Source organism: Phocoena phocoena, chromosome 19 (assembly GCF_963924675.1).
Source record: "Phocoena phocoena chromosome 19, mPhoPho1.1, whole genome shotgun sequence".
In the NCBI taxonomy this organism is placed as follows: domain Eukaryota; kingdom Metazoa; phylum Chordata; class Mammalia; order Artiodactyla; family Phocoenidae; genus Phocoena; species Phocoena phocoena.
In genome coordinates, this window is record NC_089237.1 from 23886419 (window position 1) to 23907851 (window position 21433).

The 21433-nt window shown below is 48.1% G+C and overlaps 1 protein-coding gene across 1 annotated transcript in view; it reads right to left on the bottom strand.

Annotated features, from left to right (window-relative positions):
- FAM117A (family with sequence similarity 117 member A) overlaps positions 1 to 20793 on the bottom strand; it is a 42220-nt gene extending 21427 nt beyond the window's left edge. The window contains exon 1 of the mRNA XM_065897522.1: positions 20552 to 20793. Within this exon, the coding sequence (XP_065753594.1) occupies positions 20552 to 20747 (196 nt within the window). The 5' untranslated portion in view covers positions 20748 to 20793. The remainder of the gene's footprint in view (positions 1 to 20551) is intronic.
- Between the last annotated feature and the right edge of the window lie 640 nt (positions 20794 to 21433).

Here is a 21433-nt window from a genome sequence, read left to right on the forward strand (position 1 = left end):
CCTGCACCTGTCACCCAGAAAGTTAGTGACAGGCACGCTGGGTTCAAGCCCCAACTGCATCCCCTACACCGGCATTTCAACCACTTGTTTTTCTATCCTGGGCTTAAGATCAAAAGGTGGCAATCTGGATACTTCTGGGAGATCCTGACCCATGCCGGCAGCCTGGCCAGACACCAAAATGCTGTCCTGTGGTTCTCCCAAACTGTCTCTAAGAGCCCACTGTTGAGGCGGGGGCCCTTGAAGGCAAGTTTACACGATTACATGACAGAGAAGCAATGAGGCAGGTGGGAAGCAGATGAGCCAGAGACTGGCAGAGAGGCCAGAACACCATGATTCTAACAGCTCCTTCACTGCTGTCGGAAGAAAGAGGGCTGGGACTCCAGGGCTGAGAAAAAAGCACTGGGGAGAAAGATTTCTTGGGGCCACCTCTCTCAGCCTCTCAGCAGAAATTGCTGCAAAAACCTCCTTTAGAAATTTTTCCATCCTGAGGCCCTAAGTATGCTCTTCTGAGTTTGTGTGCCTTGCACCCTAAGTATGTATAATACTTTCAAGTTTGTATAATACTGTCAAGTTTTGCCCCCTCCTCACAAAGTACTTGTGCGTGTACAGTCTTTTGTTCTCCTAAAGGGGCTCCAGAAAGACTGATAAGGAGACCAAGGCACAGAGAAGTCCAGTCTCAGATTGGACTTGGTCACCCAGAAAGTCAGGAGGCAGTCCTACATCCAAATCCAAGCCTCCTTCCTCCTACATCAGTCCACAGGGCTCTTGGCCCTTTTGCATCAGGAGCACCTCCAAGGGTGCAGGACACCTGCCTACATACCTGAAGGAAGAAATGCCTAGCAGCTCCTTCAGGGAAGGGAGTAAGGAAGGAGACCACATAGCAATTTTTTGTTTGGGGTGTTGGTTGGTTGGTGTTTTGGAGAAGCCTTTGAAGCCTAGTGGGAAGGATTCTAGTAAACCATATGCCCATTTTACATCTTCCCATTGATACCCTTCACAGCCCACCTCATTGGCCAGTTACAGGAGGAGTCCAATTTCAAGGGCAGTAATCAGAGATGACATTTTACTCCCCAGCACCCCCGGGGTTGGGGAGGACCCAGGATCCTGGAATTTGTTATAAGAATCCAACCACCCATTTTGATCAACTCTACATCCAAATCTGACCTAAGTTATTCATAAAGACTCTGAGCGCTTCGTCGGTTCTGACTTGCTCCTCCGTATACAAAAACAAAACAAAACAAAAACACGAATACAAAAAAAAGAAAAAGGGGAACAAGGGCGAATGGGGAGAAATCAAGTACCCCAATCCAGAACCAGCTGCCTCTGACCCAGCCCCCTCCTCTCTGCTAGGCCTGCAAGGATGTCGCTGCATCTAAGACAAACTGGAGGACTCACCTCAGTTTCTTTGCCTTAAATGAGACCGCTGGGCCTCAGACTTATTTCTACAGTGACTACATCCTAGCACAGGGTGCCGGCCCAGCTCCTGACCAGCCGCACGGTGACAGAATTCCCTTCTGTCTCAAAGCACTCAGCAAAGCCCCAGCTCCCCTCCAAAACCCCCACGTTCTTAGACCCTTTGAGGTGATGAAAGTGCCATGTTTCCTTCACGCCCAGAAACTAAGGGAGGGGGGCACTTTAAAAAGATGAGATTTTGACAGGAAAACTAATCTACCACTTATTTTAAAAACGCCACCCCAAATGGTTTGGTGATGACCTGCTAATTTGGGCACCAGAACTGATTAAGGGAGAAACCAAGGTGTCAGGTTCCCTCCAAACGCAACACAAACTGAAGCCAAAGCCAGACATTGACATGTTCTGTGCCATTCTCGAAGGGGCCACAGGCTGGAGCAGTGTGGCCCCCGAATATCTGGGAAGGGCTCAGGTGTGAGGGATCTGGTTCTGACTGCAGCTCTGCCCTCACTGTGGCGTGACTGCAGCCCACACCTCATGCCCTCCCCCCTCACCAGGCCTGCTCTCCCATCGGGCAGGCAGGAGCACAGTCCCAGCCTCAGTTACCTCTCAGGGACGCTGTGAACAACGAAAGATGAGATGCAAAAAGGCTTTAAAGTCTTCATTAGATCGATCATGTCAAACCAATTACTGTCAGTCAGCCCCTCCCCACACCACAATCTTTTAGGACTGAAGGTGTGGGTGGGGAAGGAAGAGGAGACATGCAGGGTGAGTTCCAGCCACCAGTGTCCCCTGGGAAGGCCCACAGCTTCAGTGTCAGAGCCCTTTCCTTTCCTAGTGTTGGTCTAACCCAGCCAGGACAGCACCCAGAGTGAATGATGCAGGCGAAAGAGAGCCGCTGGGAGGCGTGGGCATCAGCAGCGCTGTCAGCACCGAGACCTCCCTCAGTCGGGAACATCCTCTGAGAAATCTCACAAGTGAGTGCAGTTGAAATAGGGGCTCCTGGGCTTATCCCTCCCTTATGGGTGCACCCACCGGAAAGATCTGGGGATGGGGTTCTGCCCTGCAATTGTGTGATTATGGTTAAAGGAGAAGTGTTGAGAAGTCACAACGGTTGCTTGTGGTCGGAAGATGAACTGGTTTCATTTCTGGAAAGTACCCCTCTCAGATTTGGGAAACAGGACAATTGGCTGCCCTGTCTGAGAAGAGACGCTCCTATCATGACAGGCCAAGACAAAGCAGCAAGTTGCGGGGCCCTGGCTGGGTGGCTGCGGGAGGGTGGGGTGTCCTGTTTACAGCGCTGTGGGGTATTATCGGCCCATCGCATGCAGCAGCCTCCACAGCCCAACCACCTGGCGAAGCTCCCTGGCACAGGGCCAGGCCATTTCACCATACAGCTGAGCAGTGGAGGATGCTTTGGTTCTTGGGCAACGGCAAGTGGAAAACACAAAACAAAACGGCACACACCAGAGATAAGAAGCCTTAGGTGCTATCTTCCGGAGCCACTTGGCCCTGTCTCCCAACTGCTGCATTTGTATGGCTTTGGGGAGAGCGGGCTCTGAGTGGAGTGGACCAGTGGCCAAGTGTCTCCTGCACCTTGGGGGACAGGGAATAGGGCAGAAACACACGAACAGCTGACGAGGGGCCTGGCACACCACAGCAGACTGACGGATTCCTTCAGTAGCAGGTTCTGGGTGCCCTCCACAAACCAGCCCTGTGATAGGCACTGCAGACACGGGAGGAGCAGGACAAGAAGCTGCTGACCAAGCTGAAGTGGGGCAGGCCAATACGAGCCCCAAGGGCCAGGCTGCCAGCTGAACCTCCGGGGGTTCCTCCAGCCACTGACTCTTCAGAAGGACCACCATTTGGTCTCTGCTGTTCCCTCATATTCCTGGCTGGAAATCAGCTCAGGCCTGACCACACCAGCAAACCCCCACTGCGGGAACCCAAGGGAGGAGGGCGACAGCTCTTAGGAGGGGTCAGGGAAAGGAGGAAGGCAGCAGACGACACAGGAAGTGAGGCATCTGTGGCTGCCCTTCTCAACTTGGTCAGAGATAGACTGTGGGGTGGAGGCTTAGCAGCTTACAAGGAGAGACCAGCCGCTGACCAGAGGGTCCTGGCTGGGAATCTAGGGGGGGCTACTTCACTTACTTTACTATCTTTGGGGCAATGCAGGAGAGAGAAACCTGGGAAACCAGACAAGGCTACTCTCCACCCATCCTCCATTAGCTTGAGGCTGAGTGACCCCAAAATACCCAAGAAGGACTACAGAAGGAAGAAGAGAGACAGCCAATGAGATTTCACAGGTGGCAAAAACTCAGCAACTGGCAGGCTCAGCAAACAAGTTATCAGTCACTTTCTCACGTCACTGGGCTTTGAGCCATTATTAGCACTAGTCTTCTTGCCTTCCCTCTTTAAAATAACTCTCATTATAACAGAAGCTGTACATAGATAGGAGGAAATTAAAGGAAATTTTAAAAATGCAGATTAGCAAAAACTGAAAAATAAAAACGATGCATGCCGCCACTCAGAAATCACCATTCTGCACATCCTTCCTGATCTCTCCCTGTGCACCTATGTGTGCATATGTACTTTTAATAAAATGAGATCTTATTACACGTTTTTCTAACAATATGCTTTTTTCGGCCACTGATCTTCACTTCAGGAGAAGCAGGCAGGGAAAGGGCCACCCAGGAGGCTGAGGCAGGGCAGACGGTTAGACACGGAGGGAGCAGGCCCTGTCCTGTCCCGTCTCCTAGCTGTGATGCAGCACTTCTGTTGGGGGTGGGGGAGGCGGGGGGAATGATAACCTGGAGGGGAGCAAAGTAAAACAGGGATGCAGAATTTCTAAATATTCCCCAATACCAGATTTGCAGTAAGTAGGGGAAGCTCCTCCTCACAGCTTCGCAGGGATTACTTTTCCATTTCAGCGTGCGTGCGGGGGTTAAACAGCGCAGGCAGCCTTCTGAGCTGCTTGCGGCCCTGCGCCGCTTAACTGCTTAACTCAGGGACATGTGGCTTTTGGAGGGAAGCTGTGGTCAAACCGAAATCCTCAATATGACTGTACAAGAGTTAGAAGCCCTCCTTGGAAAGCCCAAGGAGACCCCATCCATCCCAGCTGGGAAAATTAAACCTGGGGCTTTAAACACTTCTTTCAAACCCAAGCAATAGCTCATTTCAATCATAACAGGGAGAAGAAACTAAAGAAGTGAGATTAAAAAGAAGGAAGAAAAAAGGAGTAACAGCACATTTCCCTTACCAAGAAGGCTTACCTAAAGAGAAAAAAAAAAGAGTGATATTTGTATACACGTGAAAAACTTCTCAGCCAGGACCTTAATACTAACTCCATATTTAATACTAACTCCACATTTAATATTAACTCTGTATTTAATACTGTCTCCATATTTAAGTGTGTAGCTCAGGTGAAACCTTTTCTTGCTGTGTGTCTGACTCCCCAGGATGCAGACCACATCCATGGGCAGCTGGAGAGAAGGGTCAGGAGAAACCCATTTGGAGGTGTCACTATGGGGAAAAAATGAGGAATACCCTAACTCTTCTTATCAGCAAGGAGGGAAAGGTTGATCCCAAAGCGTACGTGTGTGTGTGCGTGCTCGCGTATGAAGAGTAGACAGCAGTTACTTAGACATTTGTTCAATTCTCAAGAAGCTGCAGTTAGAAAGAAAGGAAGTGGTGTGAACTTTTCACCTTTTACCTGAATTCTACGAAGAGGAGTTCTGAAGGATTTCAACATTCTTAAAACAGGACAAAACACTAGCAGTTACTGATTGGAGCATGCTTTCCTTTGGGATCTATTCGGCCTTTGTTAAGAATAGCATAAATAGCCATGGCCTAGCCTTCTCCATCTAACAGCAATCCTCACCACCTGGCTATTTGGGAGGGATGAATTTCTGGGTGGCTATAAACTCAGAGGACAGGCATAAACCCTTCAGTATCTTCACTTCAGACGGCAATCTGATTCTTATCAAGTAGAGGAGAAATCATGATGTCCGCTTAGTTCTTTAAAGATAAAAGAGGTGAAGGAAGAACCAGAGATTGGGGAGGTTCATCTACAGTAAATCCTGTGACAGGACAACTGTGATTGAAACCCTACTCTGATTTTTGTTCTGAATGTGTGCGCCCCACACACTCTCAGGGATTCTCTGGGTGGGAGCCCAGGAACACCCTCGTGTAGACAGGTGAACTGATTTCTCCAACGCCACAGAGCAACTTGAGACACAGGCCTTTCTTCCCCCACAGAAGACTTTCAAAGAGCATTTCCCCCCTTGTGTTTCATTGTCAGACTCAACTGTCATGACTGTCTGGCTGCCTTGGTTCACGAGCTTCCCCACGGACTGGAAGAGTTCTATTATTTTCCCTACTGGGAATCAGCACAATCAGACCTGGGGCTCGGGGACACTGTTCTACCCACTGGGCATGTAGGGCAAGTGGAGGAAGACAGTTAAAAAGGAGGGATCCCTTTTCTAGTGAGGACAGTGGAAATCGAGTGAAAGAAAAAAAGGAAATAAGAATAGAATTATAGATCATGTTCAAATAGTCAAAATAATTTCTGCTTTGTGAACAAACCATGACTTATTTTTAGCTTCATCCAGCCTGCCTTCTCCCTGACCTCACGCAAACTGCCAGACAGCAACATATGTGTGAATACCTAGAGTTTGACAGAATTTGATGGCCTCATTTTGTTGCCTTCCCGCCAATGATTCTAAAAGCCCAAAGAAAATTTTTTTACTCCTCTTTAGAACTCACATCAATACTCATGTCCTTCAGTGTTAGTTTAGAACTGGTTTTATGCAGCTCCCAAAGTAACAGCTCAGTCAGGAGGAGTCAGCAATGGATGCCAAAACAACTGGGAGAAACACTGTGGGGAGCAGAGCACTTACATAATGTACCACATATAAGAGAATAATGTACTTTTACAAAGGGAAATCTGGTTGTCACCACCTCAAATGATCAAACTTAGCATTACTAGTGATGGACATTCTGACACTGTGTACCTCCTGAAGCGATGTATTATGAAGTACACAGCTTCACCCACGAAATGTTCATGCCCAAGATGTTTTACCTGAATCGAATTGGGCCCCAGACTTAACTTCCCACTTGCAGGAAATACAGGAGATGGAGGAACAAGTCAAGTGCCATTGAAAGGGAACAGTCACAAAACTCCAGAATGTGGGACAGCTAGGAGGCTGTCCACACTTTCAATAAGTCAGTAATCAAAAAACCTGAAAACAAAAAGACAGGGATGGGAGGGGAATTTTAAACAGATTTTTTTAAAGACATAACCAAACGAGAACCTTGACTGGACCCTGGATCAAAAATAAAAACAAAAAAGCCACAAAGAGGGCTTCCCTGGTGGCGCAGTGGTTGAGAGTCCGCCTGCCGATGCAGGGGACACGGGTTCGTGCCCCGGTCCAGGAAGATCCCACAAACTGCGGAGCAACTAAGCCCGTGCGCCACAACTACTGAGCCTGTGCTCTAGAGCCCGTGAGCCACAACTACTGAGCCCATGTGCCACAACTACTGAAGCCTGCGTGCCTAGAGCCCAGGCTCTGCAGCAACATAAGTCATTGCAATGAGATGCCCGCGCACTGCAATGAAGAGTAGCCCCCACTCGGCACAACTAGAGAAAGGCTGCACGCGGCAACTAAGGCCCAATGCAGCCAAAAATATTAAAAGAAAAAAAAAAAAGTGGTATGTCCTCCCAGGAGAAAGACCCAGATTGTGCACAGAATTAAAGAGTTCCTATGATCCAGAAACACAGTTGGAGTTGGATATAACCTCAGATATGCCCCACCAAGTTACCCTGGGCATCCATTTGCTCATTCATTACAGGAACGTAGAAACCAGTGAGATCCCAGGGAAGATGGGTAAAAATAGCTAAAGCGAAGGTAGCTAGATCCCAAGAGGAAGATGAAGTGAATTAGAATTTATGTCTTCTTCTGCATGAGTGTAAAAAGGAAGGGCAGAAGAGACTTAATTAGAATAGGAGAGATTCCAGCTAGATAAAAGGAAGAACTTCCTGCTCATCAGAATGAATGAGGGAGATTGTAGAGTCTGCCCCTGAACAGCTCCAGGGAGAGATCATTACATGCCCCCAGAGGTCTCAATATTCACCCACCAGAAGGCAGAAGGTCGTACCTAGAGAGTTTGAGCCTCCTCTAGTTCTAGAATTCTCCAGCTATTAAAGGGTAAATAAGAGATGGCTACTGACCGATTCAGCTAAATTGAAAGCCCCAGAGCCCATGCTGTTATCCGGGGCAAAATTAGTTAAGGGGGAAAAAAAGGCACCAAGTCAAAAGGAGATATGCCTTACCTAGGCTGATCAGACAGCTGTGTTGTGCGCTCCCAGACCATCTCTCAAACTTCCTCACCCAAGCAGGAGAGTATAAATAGTGCTCAATTTACCTGTGGCTCGCCACAGGCAGAAGGGCTGGTCACGTGGTAACTGCCGAGTAGACATCAGAGCTCAGAGGGCAGGTTTGCTCACTTGCTACACCTCAGTAGGTCTGTCAGGACCTCTGCTCTGGTTCATTTTGCTCTGGGCTGGGGGGTGGGGAGAGGGGCTTAAAGGAGCAGTTACACAGTTACGTCCCTCAGGGCCATGAAGGTACAGTCACAGAACTTGCCTTGCCTTCAGGGTCGAAAATCTTATTAGGGTTAACTCTGCACAACCCTCAAAGCTTTGAAAACCTGCGTGGATCATTTTGTCCCACTTGCAAAATCTTCTCTGGTTAGGTCCATCTCTTAAGTTCTACTGCGTCCCCAGTTTCAAAAAGGAAATACCTGAGAGACCACTACATCCCACCTAGTGATTCCCTACCTGGCCCCTGGCATTCTGGAACTGATCCACCCTGACCCCAAATCCCAGGCAAATTCCCAGGCTGGGCCTGGTGGAAAAACCCGTGTGTGCTGGGCAACATTCCAGGGCAGCCCCTGCTCTAAAGCCCTGGTCTTGCTGGTTGCTCAGATCTCCTAAGGGAGGCTCAAAGGTTATATAGTGCCTCCAGGGTAAACCTTGTCTGAAACACAAATTAGATGGTCCCTCTAGAAAGAGCCTTGAAAGGTATGACCTTGGGAAGATTTTTCCTACCCTCAATGTCTGCCTGAGACCAATGATAACTTCAAAACAGAAGGATGCTTGTCAGGTCACCTCTCCACGTGTGCTTCCAGGCACAAAGGAGGACATGGCAACACATACCACTGGATGGTGAGTTATACCATCTTCCCCTTTTACAATGGGCTTTGTATCTGCTCTTAAATCAAAAGCTGCTTAATAGTAATGACACCTTCTTTTATAAGTCAGGTAAAGAAAAGGCTTATCCTCCTGAAGCAAGAGGAGAATATGATCCAGGGAAACAGTCTGGGGTGTTAATTACCAAGACACCCCATCCATGCCTCTAAGAACTGGAAGGGGAAGCGCAGTGGTCCCAGTCCCCTCCAAACAGACAGCTCTGGCCATTTGCACGGCAGCTCTAACACAGACCTCTACACTGCAGACAACCCAGTAAGTTCTCATCCTCCTGCAACCTGTCCGGATTCCGGATGCCATCCACCGGGCGCTGATTTTGGAGTGGGACAGAGCCACGAGAATACTGGAGACAGCCTCTATAGTTTGATAACTGCCTAAGGACAAACAATCTAACTGTATAAACTGGTATAATAATATAGTAAATGCTCATGGGTCTATTTCACAGAACTGGCTGGAATCCATGAAAAAATCCTTTGATGCTAACTTAACCACAGTCTCACATTCTAGGGCGGCTGCAGGGAGGCATTTTAGATAAAGGACACATAGTAAAGATTCTCCAAAAACTGTTTTTTCTATGTTAAGAAGTAGAGTCAGACTCATTCACTTACCCCAATTCTGGAAGCTGGTGGGAAATGTCAGTAAGCAAAAATGTCAGGAATAATTCTATTGCCTTCAAGGAGCACAGATAGATGCAGAGCATGCAGTTTGGAGGGAGAGAATAGGGGCTGGGAACAAACAGTAGTGTCTGCACCTCTAACTCTGCTTAGCGGTGATTACCAGATCCACCCCTTCTGGGGCCCTGCGGTTAGTGGAAAGTTTTCATTGACAAAGAGTGAAGCCCTCCCTTTGTGTATGAAGTTGTAACTCCGCAGGCTCCTGTACATTCACAAGGCGGTGGGCACAACAGACCGACTGGTACACAGGCAAAAAAGCTGTCTGGCCTGGCCCATAACCTGACACTGCTTCCTAGACAAAACTCAACTCCTTTTCCCCTTGGATCTCTACCAGAAAAATGCGAAGTAGTATTACTCTATGGCTCTGGCACATGAGAGCCTTCCGATTTCATGTATTTTAAGAAAATGAAGAGAGTTGAGTGAAGAGCAGAGTGAGAGTTTTTCTCAGAATGAGGAAGCAGGTTTCCCTAGAAGGTACCTGGACATCCTGAACATGCTCAGTGTGGATCAGCAGCCTGCTGCAACCCTGCTAACCCCGCTGCCGGGTCAATGTGGGGCACGGACTGGGCTCAGATACACGGCCGCAGGTGCCCAATGGTTCTCAGAATCTGATGCCAACCTTGTCCAGCTCGAGCAGCAGGGACAAGCTGCAGTCTCCTACTATAACAGTCAATACCTGGGCCCAAATCCTGCCTCCGCCTCAGTGTGCTACATGAACTCAAGACGAGTCACTTAACTTCTCTGGGCTTCGGTTGTTCTTTCTGTTAAATGGGGAGAATAAGAGATGTTATAAGGATGATAGAAGAAACTTTAAAGAACTCCTGGTACAGTCAAATTAGTCTAGCATATATTCATTTTTTAAAACTTTTTATTTGGAAATAAGTTCAAACATATAGATGTAAGAATAAGACCAGTACCCAGAACACCCATATGCCCTCTACCCAGATTTGCCTATTCTTAAACATTTGACCCATTTGCTTTATCGTTTGCTTTCTTTCACATGCACTTTTCCTCACATACACACTCATACACATGCTCTCCCCTACATTCACACCCAGCACCCACACATTCACACTCAAGACACACACACAGACGCTTACATCCAGATACATACACATACTGTCCTTTGTTGGGGTTTGTGTGGTGGTCTGTCTGTAAACAATCAGGAGTGACAGGAGGGTGGGAGGTTCGAGGTGAAAAGAAAGTAAGGGGGCCGTGCTACTTGGTGATGGGTCCACAGCCCTGCTCCCCGCTCCCTGCCTCCAATGCAAACAGCAAGCCCTCGAGTGTTCTGATTTAGAGATGAACGAGTACACGGACAGGGACCAGGAAAAGTACTTGTTACATAAGGTAGTTGGTCACTCTTTTCCTCTGAACGAGAAAAACCACAAAAAACAACAATAAAAGCATTTAGATGAAGCATGGAAATAGCTTTATTATGTAGAATCATTTTTATAATATTTGTTATAATGGGGCTTTACCTTATGCAGTTGGGAAATAACTGGGAAAGGAAGGTTCCACATAAGCATATGGTTATTAGAATATTCAAGAATTCTACACGAAATCTGGTTTTGTAAGAGAAATAAGGAGGTAAAAGCTGCCCATAACCCTCTCTATGAAGCAGGTCAGGCACTTCTCCATGACACCACGTCCCTAGTTGGAACTTTCTCCTGAGTTCAAGTCCCTTCTGGTCCCCTTAGTGGGCACACACTTGTCTCATAAAGGCACTATCACGTATCACAACGACTCCACTCCCAATTAACCTAAAGCTAGGAGAGGGAGACACGCCCAGGCAGAATATGGCAGGGGTGGGGGAGGTCTGGACCAGCCGTCCCCTACATGGAGGACTAAAGTGTCACCTATGACACAATGCCACCTGCACCTAGCCCCCCCCACCACAGAAATGCACCACCCACATTTACTCCTGAGTGCTTTTGGGGGGTTCCACATAGTCACACAGAAGAAAAACACCCTTTCCTGTAAGCTCCATCTTAAGAGTATCTCCCTGACATGGCCCCGAGCTCAGTAACCATGACCATGACCCCACCGAGGCAGGAAAACCCTGCCTCCTGGGCCCTAGCTGTCCCTGGTTAGCTTCTCATTCCACGTGGAAATTGCATATCTACAACCAGTTGGAAACACTTAAAAGCTGTCACCACATCACACATATAATGTAATAACCATCACCCTCCAATCAGCTGAACCAAGTGGATAGTTACTTATGGGGTGCTGAAGGAACAAACAGACTTCTCTGCAGCCCATTTTCCTCTCCAGTTCTCTTCTGGTCAGTTGAACAAATGAAGCTTTGCTCCTGGGATACAGGTGCATAAGCAGAAGGGAAACAGGCCGGTGTGTGCTGGGCAGGCCGCAGAGGATGTCAGCCTGAGGGGCAATTCCCCACAGACTCTGCACATGTATGTGGGAAGAGCCCTGGATCAGGAGCAAAAGGGCGTTATTAGTCACACGGTCTTGGGCAAGTCACTTCCTCTCGGGGCCTCAGTTTCCTTATCTGCAAAAACAAGCAAATGCCACCTGCACCTGCAGGACTGTGGCAAGGCTGAATGAGAAACGTTCCAGGGTACCGACTGTGAGCAACAAAGAGCTAAACATGCAGAGCGCGTTGTCAAAACTAACACTATCCATACTCTCAGCTTCCCTGAAAAATGCAGATGAATTTTGGGGCCTTCCAGGGTTGGGATCCACAGACTCTTCCTTTCCACAGAAGCAGCTGCTTTAGACTTCTCCTGTGAACACAAAACTCCCCAGGATTACGGTTCTAATGAGAAAGAGTCCAGGGGCTGCCTTCAGCATTAAGATGTGCACATACCACATGGATGGCCTCACGTGGGCCTCCTCTCCCCAACTTCGAAATCCAGACGACATGATATTGTGAAAGCTCTCTGGTTGCATCCCCTCTGTCATGCCAAATGCTATCCACTCCACCCTCAACTCCAATTTGTGTGTCATATCTGATGGGCATGAGTTACAAAGACAATCCCCAAATAGGGGCTGGGCGTCAGGTTCTCAGCCAGCTTGCAGGTGTAGGGCAGGGAGTGCATGTGTTATCAGCCGCAGTTCTCTCAAAGCCGTGTGGGCGATCAAACATACATAGAGCACAGAAAACTCTTAAAGGTAAGGCAGTGTGGCAGGTTGGGAAGAGAAGGGGGGAGGAGGGAAGAGAAGCTGCCTTTCTTTCCTTGCAATCACATTTTCATTCTGTTCAAAGTTACCCACAGCTGAGCAGGTTTATAAAACCATTTTGACTAAGCCACCAGGCCTGTGGTTGGCAGGGGAACACAGGCTCCATGGATGACAGTGTAGGTATCAGGGCTTGGGGAATGACAGTGAGCATCTCTTTCCAGCATTTCCCCCATTTGGTGGGGAAAAGAGAAGCGGAATCAGCAGTGTTTCATATAAAGGATGGTGTCTGGCTTGGGAAGGGGGGCTTCCTGCCTGATCATACCTCTAAAACCACCCTAAAGCCAATAGGCAATTCTGCACCCTGGCCTAGAAAAGCTGCTAATTCAGATTTTGTTTTCCTGTTTTCCTTTGCTATACATTATAGCACTACTAGGAATTTGGTGCAAATCTACCTGGAGTGAAAGAACATCCCGCATTCATCTGTCTCCTTGGCCTCTCACCCATATCCACATATAAGCCTAAAGCCAGGTCTTCTGGCTCTTTTACAAAATCACAACAAAATCCTAAACATTGGCTGTTTCCATGGATCAACCTGGTAACTAACGGCCCAAGTTCACCCTCTGGCTTTAAGTGTGCGGCGAACAGAACCTACAGGCCTAGCGAAGACATCCATGGAAATGCCACGTCTTCGCCACCAGCTGGGCTTCGAGCCCAATGACCAGGATGAATGGGAGACCAGTGATTTGAAGAGAGAACACTAACACTTCGGGCAGGGTGGGGGGGCCTTGTAAGTAGCTAAAGAGGGGTATTATAAAGGGGGCACAGAGTGTGGGGGCCAGAAGTGGAAAAAACCATTTCAAATGAGCCTGGGGAAGTGTGGTTCACTCTCCCCACCCCTGCTGCCTTTCCAGCAACTCCATCCAACAAGCATTTATTGAGCACAACAATCCCCATCTGCCCTGGCCCTCCCTCTGCAAAAACACTCAAATCTGTTCAAGCTGCAGGGTGAGTTCCATTGCACTTGAACTTGAAACATGAGGTGCCTACCTTTTAAAAAGGCAGGCACACAATTTCCAGCATGGGGCAGAAGGGACTAAAGAGATCTGAGAAAGTTAAAGTACACAGCTGACCAAACAAGGACACACCAGTGCCACTTTCAAAAGGGAAGGGAGAGAGTAAAAATTTAATTTAATGGTAGGGAGAATAATATACTGGCCAATTAAAAAAAAAGCCTACTAGAGACATCTCAGTAATTCTCTAATTAACCCTAACTAACACTGAATATTCCTTCACTCTATACCTCCTCCAGCTTGAATTTATCTTTTATTCATTGGTGCACAGGTTGGTAATTTGCTTTTAGAGTTGTATGTTTAATCCTACCCTTGCCTCTTGAGGAGGTTAGACCTCCATGCTCTCCTGCATGTTTTCATTTAGGATCAGATGATGAGGGATGCAAGCGGCAGAGCAGGTGGTAATCTAGACCTACACTCATTAACAAAGCTCCCCCCGGAAAAGCCACCCACCATTTGCAAGATAGGGAGTACAGGGTCAGAGAAGAGGCACCCCAAACTTATCACTCTGCCTGCCAAATACTGCCCAACTCTAAGAAGCCACATTCAGGCGGGCTCTGAGAAAACTCCCCCACCCCTGAAGCCTGCCGCTTCAGGTCGACCAAAGCCCCCGGAGGAGTCTTCCCAGGCCTCCCCCAACCTCCCCCCTTTTAGAACGTGCAGGCAGAGCTGAGCCCAAGGCACTCGCCACCCCTGGTGTCAGCTGTCTGGGGCTCAAGAGCAGGGCAGGTTAAGTGTCTGCACACAGTCCAGACTTCAGTTCCAGGTTCCCCAGGGGCTGGAGTTGTAAGTTTTTCTATTATGAAATACTTTGATAGCATTCTTTTAAGTTCGTTGAAGCCACCCTTGATTGGCTGTGGTGCTCCCACACAGTAAAATTCGATTGAGGCATACTCAGGGCCTAAGAATAAACATTTAAGTGACTCCAAGCTGGGCATTCAGCTTTGTAGCGACCCTGAGGAAAAGCGTGGAGGAGAAAACAAAGTGCCAGGAAGAGGAGGTTCACTGAGGACCATGAGCTTGAATCCTGGGTGAGAGCAGCCAGCTGTGCAGAGCTTCCCACCAGACAGCTGTTCCCAAGAACAAGAGCCCCTTCACAAGCTCCACACAACTGGAGAGGAACTGGAAACAGATAATTTACAGCTTCAAATACAATCCAAAAACACTTTTCTCTCTGAGATCAGGATTTGTTTTGGACCCAACAATGTGACTAGATTTGGCTAATGTTTGGTTAATTCATAAACCAGCAAAACAAATAATGGAGCCCTCTGTGAAGACTCAACTCAGGTAGAGGTGGAAAGTTGACCAGATTCCCCACTCAACTTTGCTTTGCTTCCACTCTTCCCTGCTCCCTCTTCTATCCATCTCAGAGGGGGATAAAACTTACTAACTCACGAAGAGACAGTCCAGTCTCACTAAACTAACTTGCTAGTGGTCACCCACCTTCACTCTGAAACGGGAAGGAAACACAAGGTTTTCCCTTCCAGCCCTTTCAAAGGGCTCCAAGCTGCCTGTGGAGTAAGAGTAAGCCCAGGTAAGTCTAGTAGGGCATTTGAGCTACTGTCATATAGCATTTGATATATATGATAGTGTCAATAAGAACTCAGAAACCAGACCTGCCCCCAGAATATGTCACACCCTAAAGTCTGAATCCTTTGGCACCAAGGCTCTATGTGAGAGCCGTAAGAATCCAGAGGCTGATGCTCCATTAAGATTCCCTGGTGGCGCAGTGGTTAAGAATCCACCTGCCAATGCAGGGGACATGGGTTCGAGCCCTGGCCCGGGAAGATCCACATGCCACGGAGCAACTAAGCCCGTGCGCCACAACAACTGAGCCTGTGCTCTAGAGCTTGTGAGCCACAACTACTGAGCCCATGCTCCACAATGAGAAGCCACCGCAATGAAAAGCCCACACACTGCAACGAAGAGTAGCTCGCCACAACTAGAGAAATGCCTGCGCGCAGCAACGAAGACCCAACACAGCCAAAACTAAAACAAATAAAATAAATAGATTAAAAAAAAAAAAAAGAGCCAAGGAATAGTGTGGCCTTGGTGCCCATCACACCATTCATTATAAACTAGCAGAAAATGAAGGTAAAGTGTTCTCTGGCTATTAAAGCCCACCAACCACTTTGGCAACGCTCATATTGCCACCACAACTATGAAAATTTTGCAATCAATCCTGCCTCAAATTTTCTAGAGGACAATCTATATCTGGAACCAGAGAGAACAATGCCCTCTTACCGCCACACCCCACTGTTGCTCTCAGCCCTTCTCCATTTGACCTCAAATGGTTTAAAAAACCCTCGCTCTATGTGACCTAAGTGGAGAGCTTCCGTATGTATAATCCCTTACTGTCCAAAATACTGGAGAACACATGGACGCACCCTCCTCTGGGCACCAAAAAGATAAAGTAGTTAGGCACCTTAGCCCCCAGTTTCACGATGCCAGCATTGGTGATAACATTTAAGAGTCAGATATTTCAGCAGTGCATCTTGCTGACCATGTGCCTAGTGCTAGCAAAGCTGTCAAAAGCAAGCTAGCAGTGTCAGGCTGGGAAGTGCCTGATGTTTCACGCCTCCCAAACAGAAGCTGCCTCAGTCACAGGTTTTCAAAGCACAATTGTAGCTCTTAAAGGATTTTAACTGCAGCCCAAGCTTCATTATAGCAAGATGGCTCCGTGGCATAGAAAAGTTACACTCTATTCTAATCTCCAGGCTGTTTCAGTCCAAGGACCATGGTTTGATGAGGGCTTCGTCTCAGAGCTTCTAATAAGCAACCTCCTTTATGTGGTGCCATACCTCTCTAAACACCCATCCCCTAAGGACTAAGTTTACAAGAGCACTGCAAGGAAAGGAGTTTAATAATTACCAATACCTTACATTCATTGAGACAACCATCCTGGAGAACCTAATGGACATTTGAAATAAACCCTTCCTATGTCCCTGTGAGGAAGTCAGTATCTGAGGGCAGCCATGACTACCACCAGCTCTCAATGATCTGTTCAGAAAAATAAAAGGCAAGGAGAAAAATCCAAAACAGGAGATAAGCCTAAAGTAATTTCCAACTGATTTTGAAATATGTTCACTGCAGTTGTGGGTTGTTAGATTTGGAAGGAGGGTAAGAGGGGAGGAGATGCAAATTTGCCTAACAGTTAAGCTTTTATGTAAATCCAAACTAGTTTATATCTACCGAACACATGTCACCTGACAAGGGTGGGGGTGGGCAGCATGGATTCACATGTGCTGATCTTCTATAAAGATTGAGAACTGACTGGAAGCTGATGATCCCCCTTTCTTTTTCCCTAAAATATGAGTGGGGACACAGGCTTCTTAGTTTTCTTTACCCCCTTAGGATTTTCTGCAGAGGTGTATACAACACACATTTGAAACTCATCTTTTTAATAGGAATATTGGTCAGGAACATCGCTGAAGACAACGAGTAGGCCAATTTTTTTCTGAAAAGTGTCATGTAGTAAATATTTCAGGTTTTGGGGGCTATTCCATCTCTATCGCAACTACTCAACTCTGTCATTGTGCACAGCTACTCAAATTCTGTCAGTGCAAAAGCAGCCACAGTCGATACCTAAATGAAGGAGCAGGGCTCCACGTGTTCCAATAAACCTGTATTTACGAAAACAGACAGAGGCTTGGATTTGGTCTGCAGGCCATAATGCCAAACCCCGGTTTAAGAAGAGTCTGGTGGGCAGAGGAGGCACTGGACTCCCCCAGCACCCAGCTGGCCAGTGGGGCTGGTCCACTAGAGAAGAATTTGCAAAGCTGTATTGAACATTCGCTTCTGGACGTGGATATGGAGACACTAAACAGAATAGGTAAGACTGGAACCCAGAACAATTCACCTCCTAGCCCCGTTTTGTCCATCATCAGTGGTCCTGGAAGAATATAAAAGTCAGCAGCCTCCAAGTGACTAAAGACATAAACGAGAATTTAATTAAAGGGGAAACTGCAGTAAGAAATTTATCCTGGGTTTCTGTTACCCACTAGTAGCTCTTAGCATCTTAGAGTTGACCTTCATTTTTCTCTCCACTCTCTTCTACCTTCCACACCCCTCGCCCAGGCTTGTAAAAATGAAGCCATTCCTCACTTTATGAAGACATCCCTTACAGATAAATGGCCACAGAAGGTAAATCCTGCTCTTTACACCATAACTCTTTTTTTTTTTTTTAAACAACATCTAATATACCTAGTCAAGAACACAACAGGGTGTGTGGTGGAGAGATAACTGCACAGCCCTGAGCCCTACGTCACTTTGAGATGGGAAACAGAAAGTGACGACACTTAATTGTTTCTAAAACTCCGTCTCAGCTCACGTGCTTTTTTAAACAGTTGGGTTTCAGAGCCCTGTTTAGAAAGCTCATTTTAAAAGATGAGCGAATAAAAGTGCAAGGGGAGGCCCTGAAATTCTGAAACCTGCAGTACTGGTTTCAGACCAATATGGGTTTGCTCTTTGAAGCCTGAAAAGGCAATGGGCTCTGGCCAACAGTGCTCTCACCTTGGCTGGGTGGAGAGAATAACAACAATATAAGCAGCAGCAAACACTTCAGAGTACCTTCTACTTGCCAGGCACTGTTCTAAGCACTTTATAGTTACTGACTCATTTGATTCTTATGATGTAGACATTATTATTCACACTTTACAGATGAGGATACTGAGGCACAGAAGTTACTTAACTTCCTCCAAGCCACCCAGCTAGTAAAAGGTAGAACCTGGATTCGACACCCAGGTAACTCTGGCACGCAAAGCCATTCTCTTAAGGGTTTATGACTGCAAGGCTTTTACTTCTATCACATATATCCTACGGGCCCAAAGGAAACCACTTCTGCTACTTCTCAAGGCGGAGGAATGGAAACAATCTGAGCACACATAAAGGTAAAAGTTAACAAACCAAAGGCCAGGAACATTTCCTTAATGTCTGGCCACAAAGAACTCCACAGGCTCAGGCCACTCTTTCCTCCTCCTGTCTTTCCTCTCTCCTGCCTCACTGAGAACTATAGATAATCCCACTACAGACCAGGTAAGTGCCTTATTAGGGCCTCTGGGATACTAATAAGTGGAGAAACAATCCATCAGCCCAAACCATAAGCAAGAGATCACCCAATCTGCCTTAAATCACCCAACAAATCGTGCAGAGCTCTAGCTTCCTATGTTTTTACTAGTATCTTGGGTTCCCTGGCGCTAAAAAAGGAACAGGCCATGTGAAGAACCCAGTCATCCAAAGTTACGCTCTTCTTTCCACAGCGTCCACCAGTGTTTGTCCTTTAAATATTAGTTCTATAGTAGACACAAAATAACTGCTGTTAAAATATGACTGCTAATAGATTTCCAACTAATACACAGGCAGGCTTTCTGTTGATTTCTACTAAAAGCAACTAAGGTTCAGGTGCTTGCTGTTCTACTAACTTCCCTGGACTCCAAGGAAGCACAAACAAAACCAACAGGTTTGTAGTCTTCTGGTTTGCTTTACAGCAGTTCATGAAAAGCATGAGTTTATCTGGGCATTACCCTGCTCTACAGATTCTAGGTATACTTTTACTAGTTGGTTACCATCTTGCTACCAGATTTGACCAAGTTTCTGCGTTCCAAGATGCAATGCTAACATTTACAATGAAGTCCAGACAGACTTGGATTTTCTACTTCAGAGACCCTCTTAATCCCATTCCTACCTAGGAAGGCACCGTAGCAGCTATACTTTCAGGAGGGGGTGTGCTGAAACTAAGTTTAGTAATCACAAAAAGCTCAAGAAACTCTGCTTTAGAGAATGTCATTAACCATCAGATGGCAGGGACCACGACTTTTGTACGTTTGGTAGACCCTGAGGCTTTGGAAGTGTGTAGTGATCTTTTCACATTTGGTGTGAATCAAATGCAAGTCTCACTTTCAACTTCTTGCCAACCTCCTCATGCAAGTAGGTTCCTTTTCCCATTCCTAACTGCCTGCATTTGCAGGGGATCCATTACAACTTTGAGTGTGAAAGCAAGATTAAGCTTGCTCTCCCCTAGTTTCCCCATATCGACCACATTATTAAGCTGCTATTAAGACATCTTTTTGGTGCTGTTCAGAAAGTGTGGGTATTTGCCACAATGTACTTGAATGTAGCCCTCACCCCACTGCCACGTTGACTGACATGCCCAGGACAAAACAGCCTTGATGGGGGGAGGAGGGAAAGGCAGGGGGCAAACTACTCAGGTTCTACACACACACACACACACACACACACACACACACACACACACACACACACGCAATGGTTGGAAGCCATATTAAGCAGGTCAGTGATCTGGGAACATACAACTTCTGGGCCAACCAAGAGGAATGTAGGGAATAGGAGCGGAGCGTTTGTACGGTAGTAAAAAAGGCCGTTAAACTAAGTTATTCCAACGGCTCAGAAGAAATCAGCTCCAGGAGGTGGCAGAAAGGGAAGCCCACGTGAAGTGGTGGGAGAAGGAACTCTAGAGCTGCAGAACGGGATGCTGGTGCCAAACTCAAGTTGGAGAACTAACACATAGCTCCACGGGGCTCTCCTCCATGCCCCTCCCCCTTCCCGTGCAGACATCCAGCGCCCACCGGCTCCTCGCTCCAGCTCAAACCCTGCACAGGGCGCCCCCATCACGCGCAACTCATTCTTTCCTCACATCTCGCTGCCACCCCTGCATCTTCCACTCACCCCCACACGACACCTCTGCCCACTTTTCGGTTACGCCCCCAAAGCCAGCCTCCATCTGCCAGGTTCCTTCCCTCACCTCTCGGCCCCGACTCCTTGCACACTCCGTCCCGGCGGTGCACTCCGCGTTCACGACTCCTTACTTTTGCTCCTTCCGTCCTCGCAGACTTTGCGCGACCCCCTTGCTCTTCCTTCGCCCCATCCACTTCCCCCTCACACTTCTCCCCATACCCCTCCCCCCAGTCACGCGCCCCCCCTCCCCCAACGGCTCCGCTCACCCCCCCGCACCCACTCCAGGCCCGACTCACCTGCGCGGCCACCCCCGTCCCGGCGCTGGTGCGGCTGCTGCAGCTGGAAGGGGACGGTGGCCCTGAGCGGCTGCAGCCCAGCCCGGGGGGAGCCGGCGGGGGCTGGGGGAGAGCAGCCCCGCCGGAGCCCCCCTGCCCCTCCGCGCCCCGGCCCCCAGGCACCTCCGCCTCTGCCGCCCACTGCGGCCCCCGCCATCGCCCGCCCGCCTGACTGCCGGCCTGCCTCGGCCCCACAGCGAGCCCCACACAGCCCCCCAACCCCCGCTGCGGCTGCTTATCTGCCCTAGGAGGTGGAGACCAGCCCCCCTCAGCCCAGAGCCCTCATTGGCCTACGGATCCCCAGACCCCTCCTCCCAACCAATCCTCGGCTTGATCTTCCCACACCAGAGGACGATTGGTCGATATGCCTAGCGATCCAACCTAAGACGCCACCTCCACCCCACCCCTGCCTGCTGTCCCACGTCCGAGGGTCCGCTGATTGGTCCGTCCGGAAGAGGGCTGGTTTTCCGGCGCCGCCAATGAGAAGACGCAGAAAAGGGGAGCGTTACACCCAGTCCCAGGTAGTATGCAAATACAATATCAAGTGACGTCAGGCTAAGCGGGGGCGGGACCGGGTGTAAAATGGAATCAAGCCGTAGTGAAATCATTATGGGGGGCAGGGAGGAGTGTCAAACTTTCAGCAGTTGAGTCCCGGCAAGTATGGAGAAACCAATAACTTCAAAAAGCCTTACTTTTGGTTTAACCTAAAAACATTAGTTTTGAATCCTCATAGGATCTCAACGCTGCTTGCAAGCTCCAAAGTAAGTTTCTACAAATTAATGCCAAGTTTTCATAACATTTGCATGCGATTTGCATTATATCCGTGAACTTAATGGCTACTGT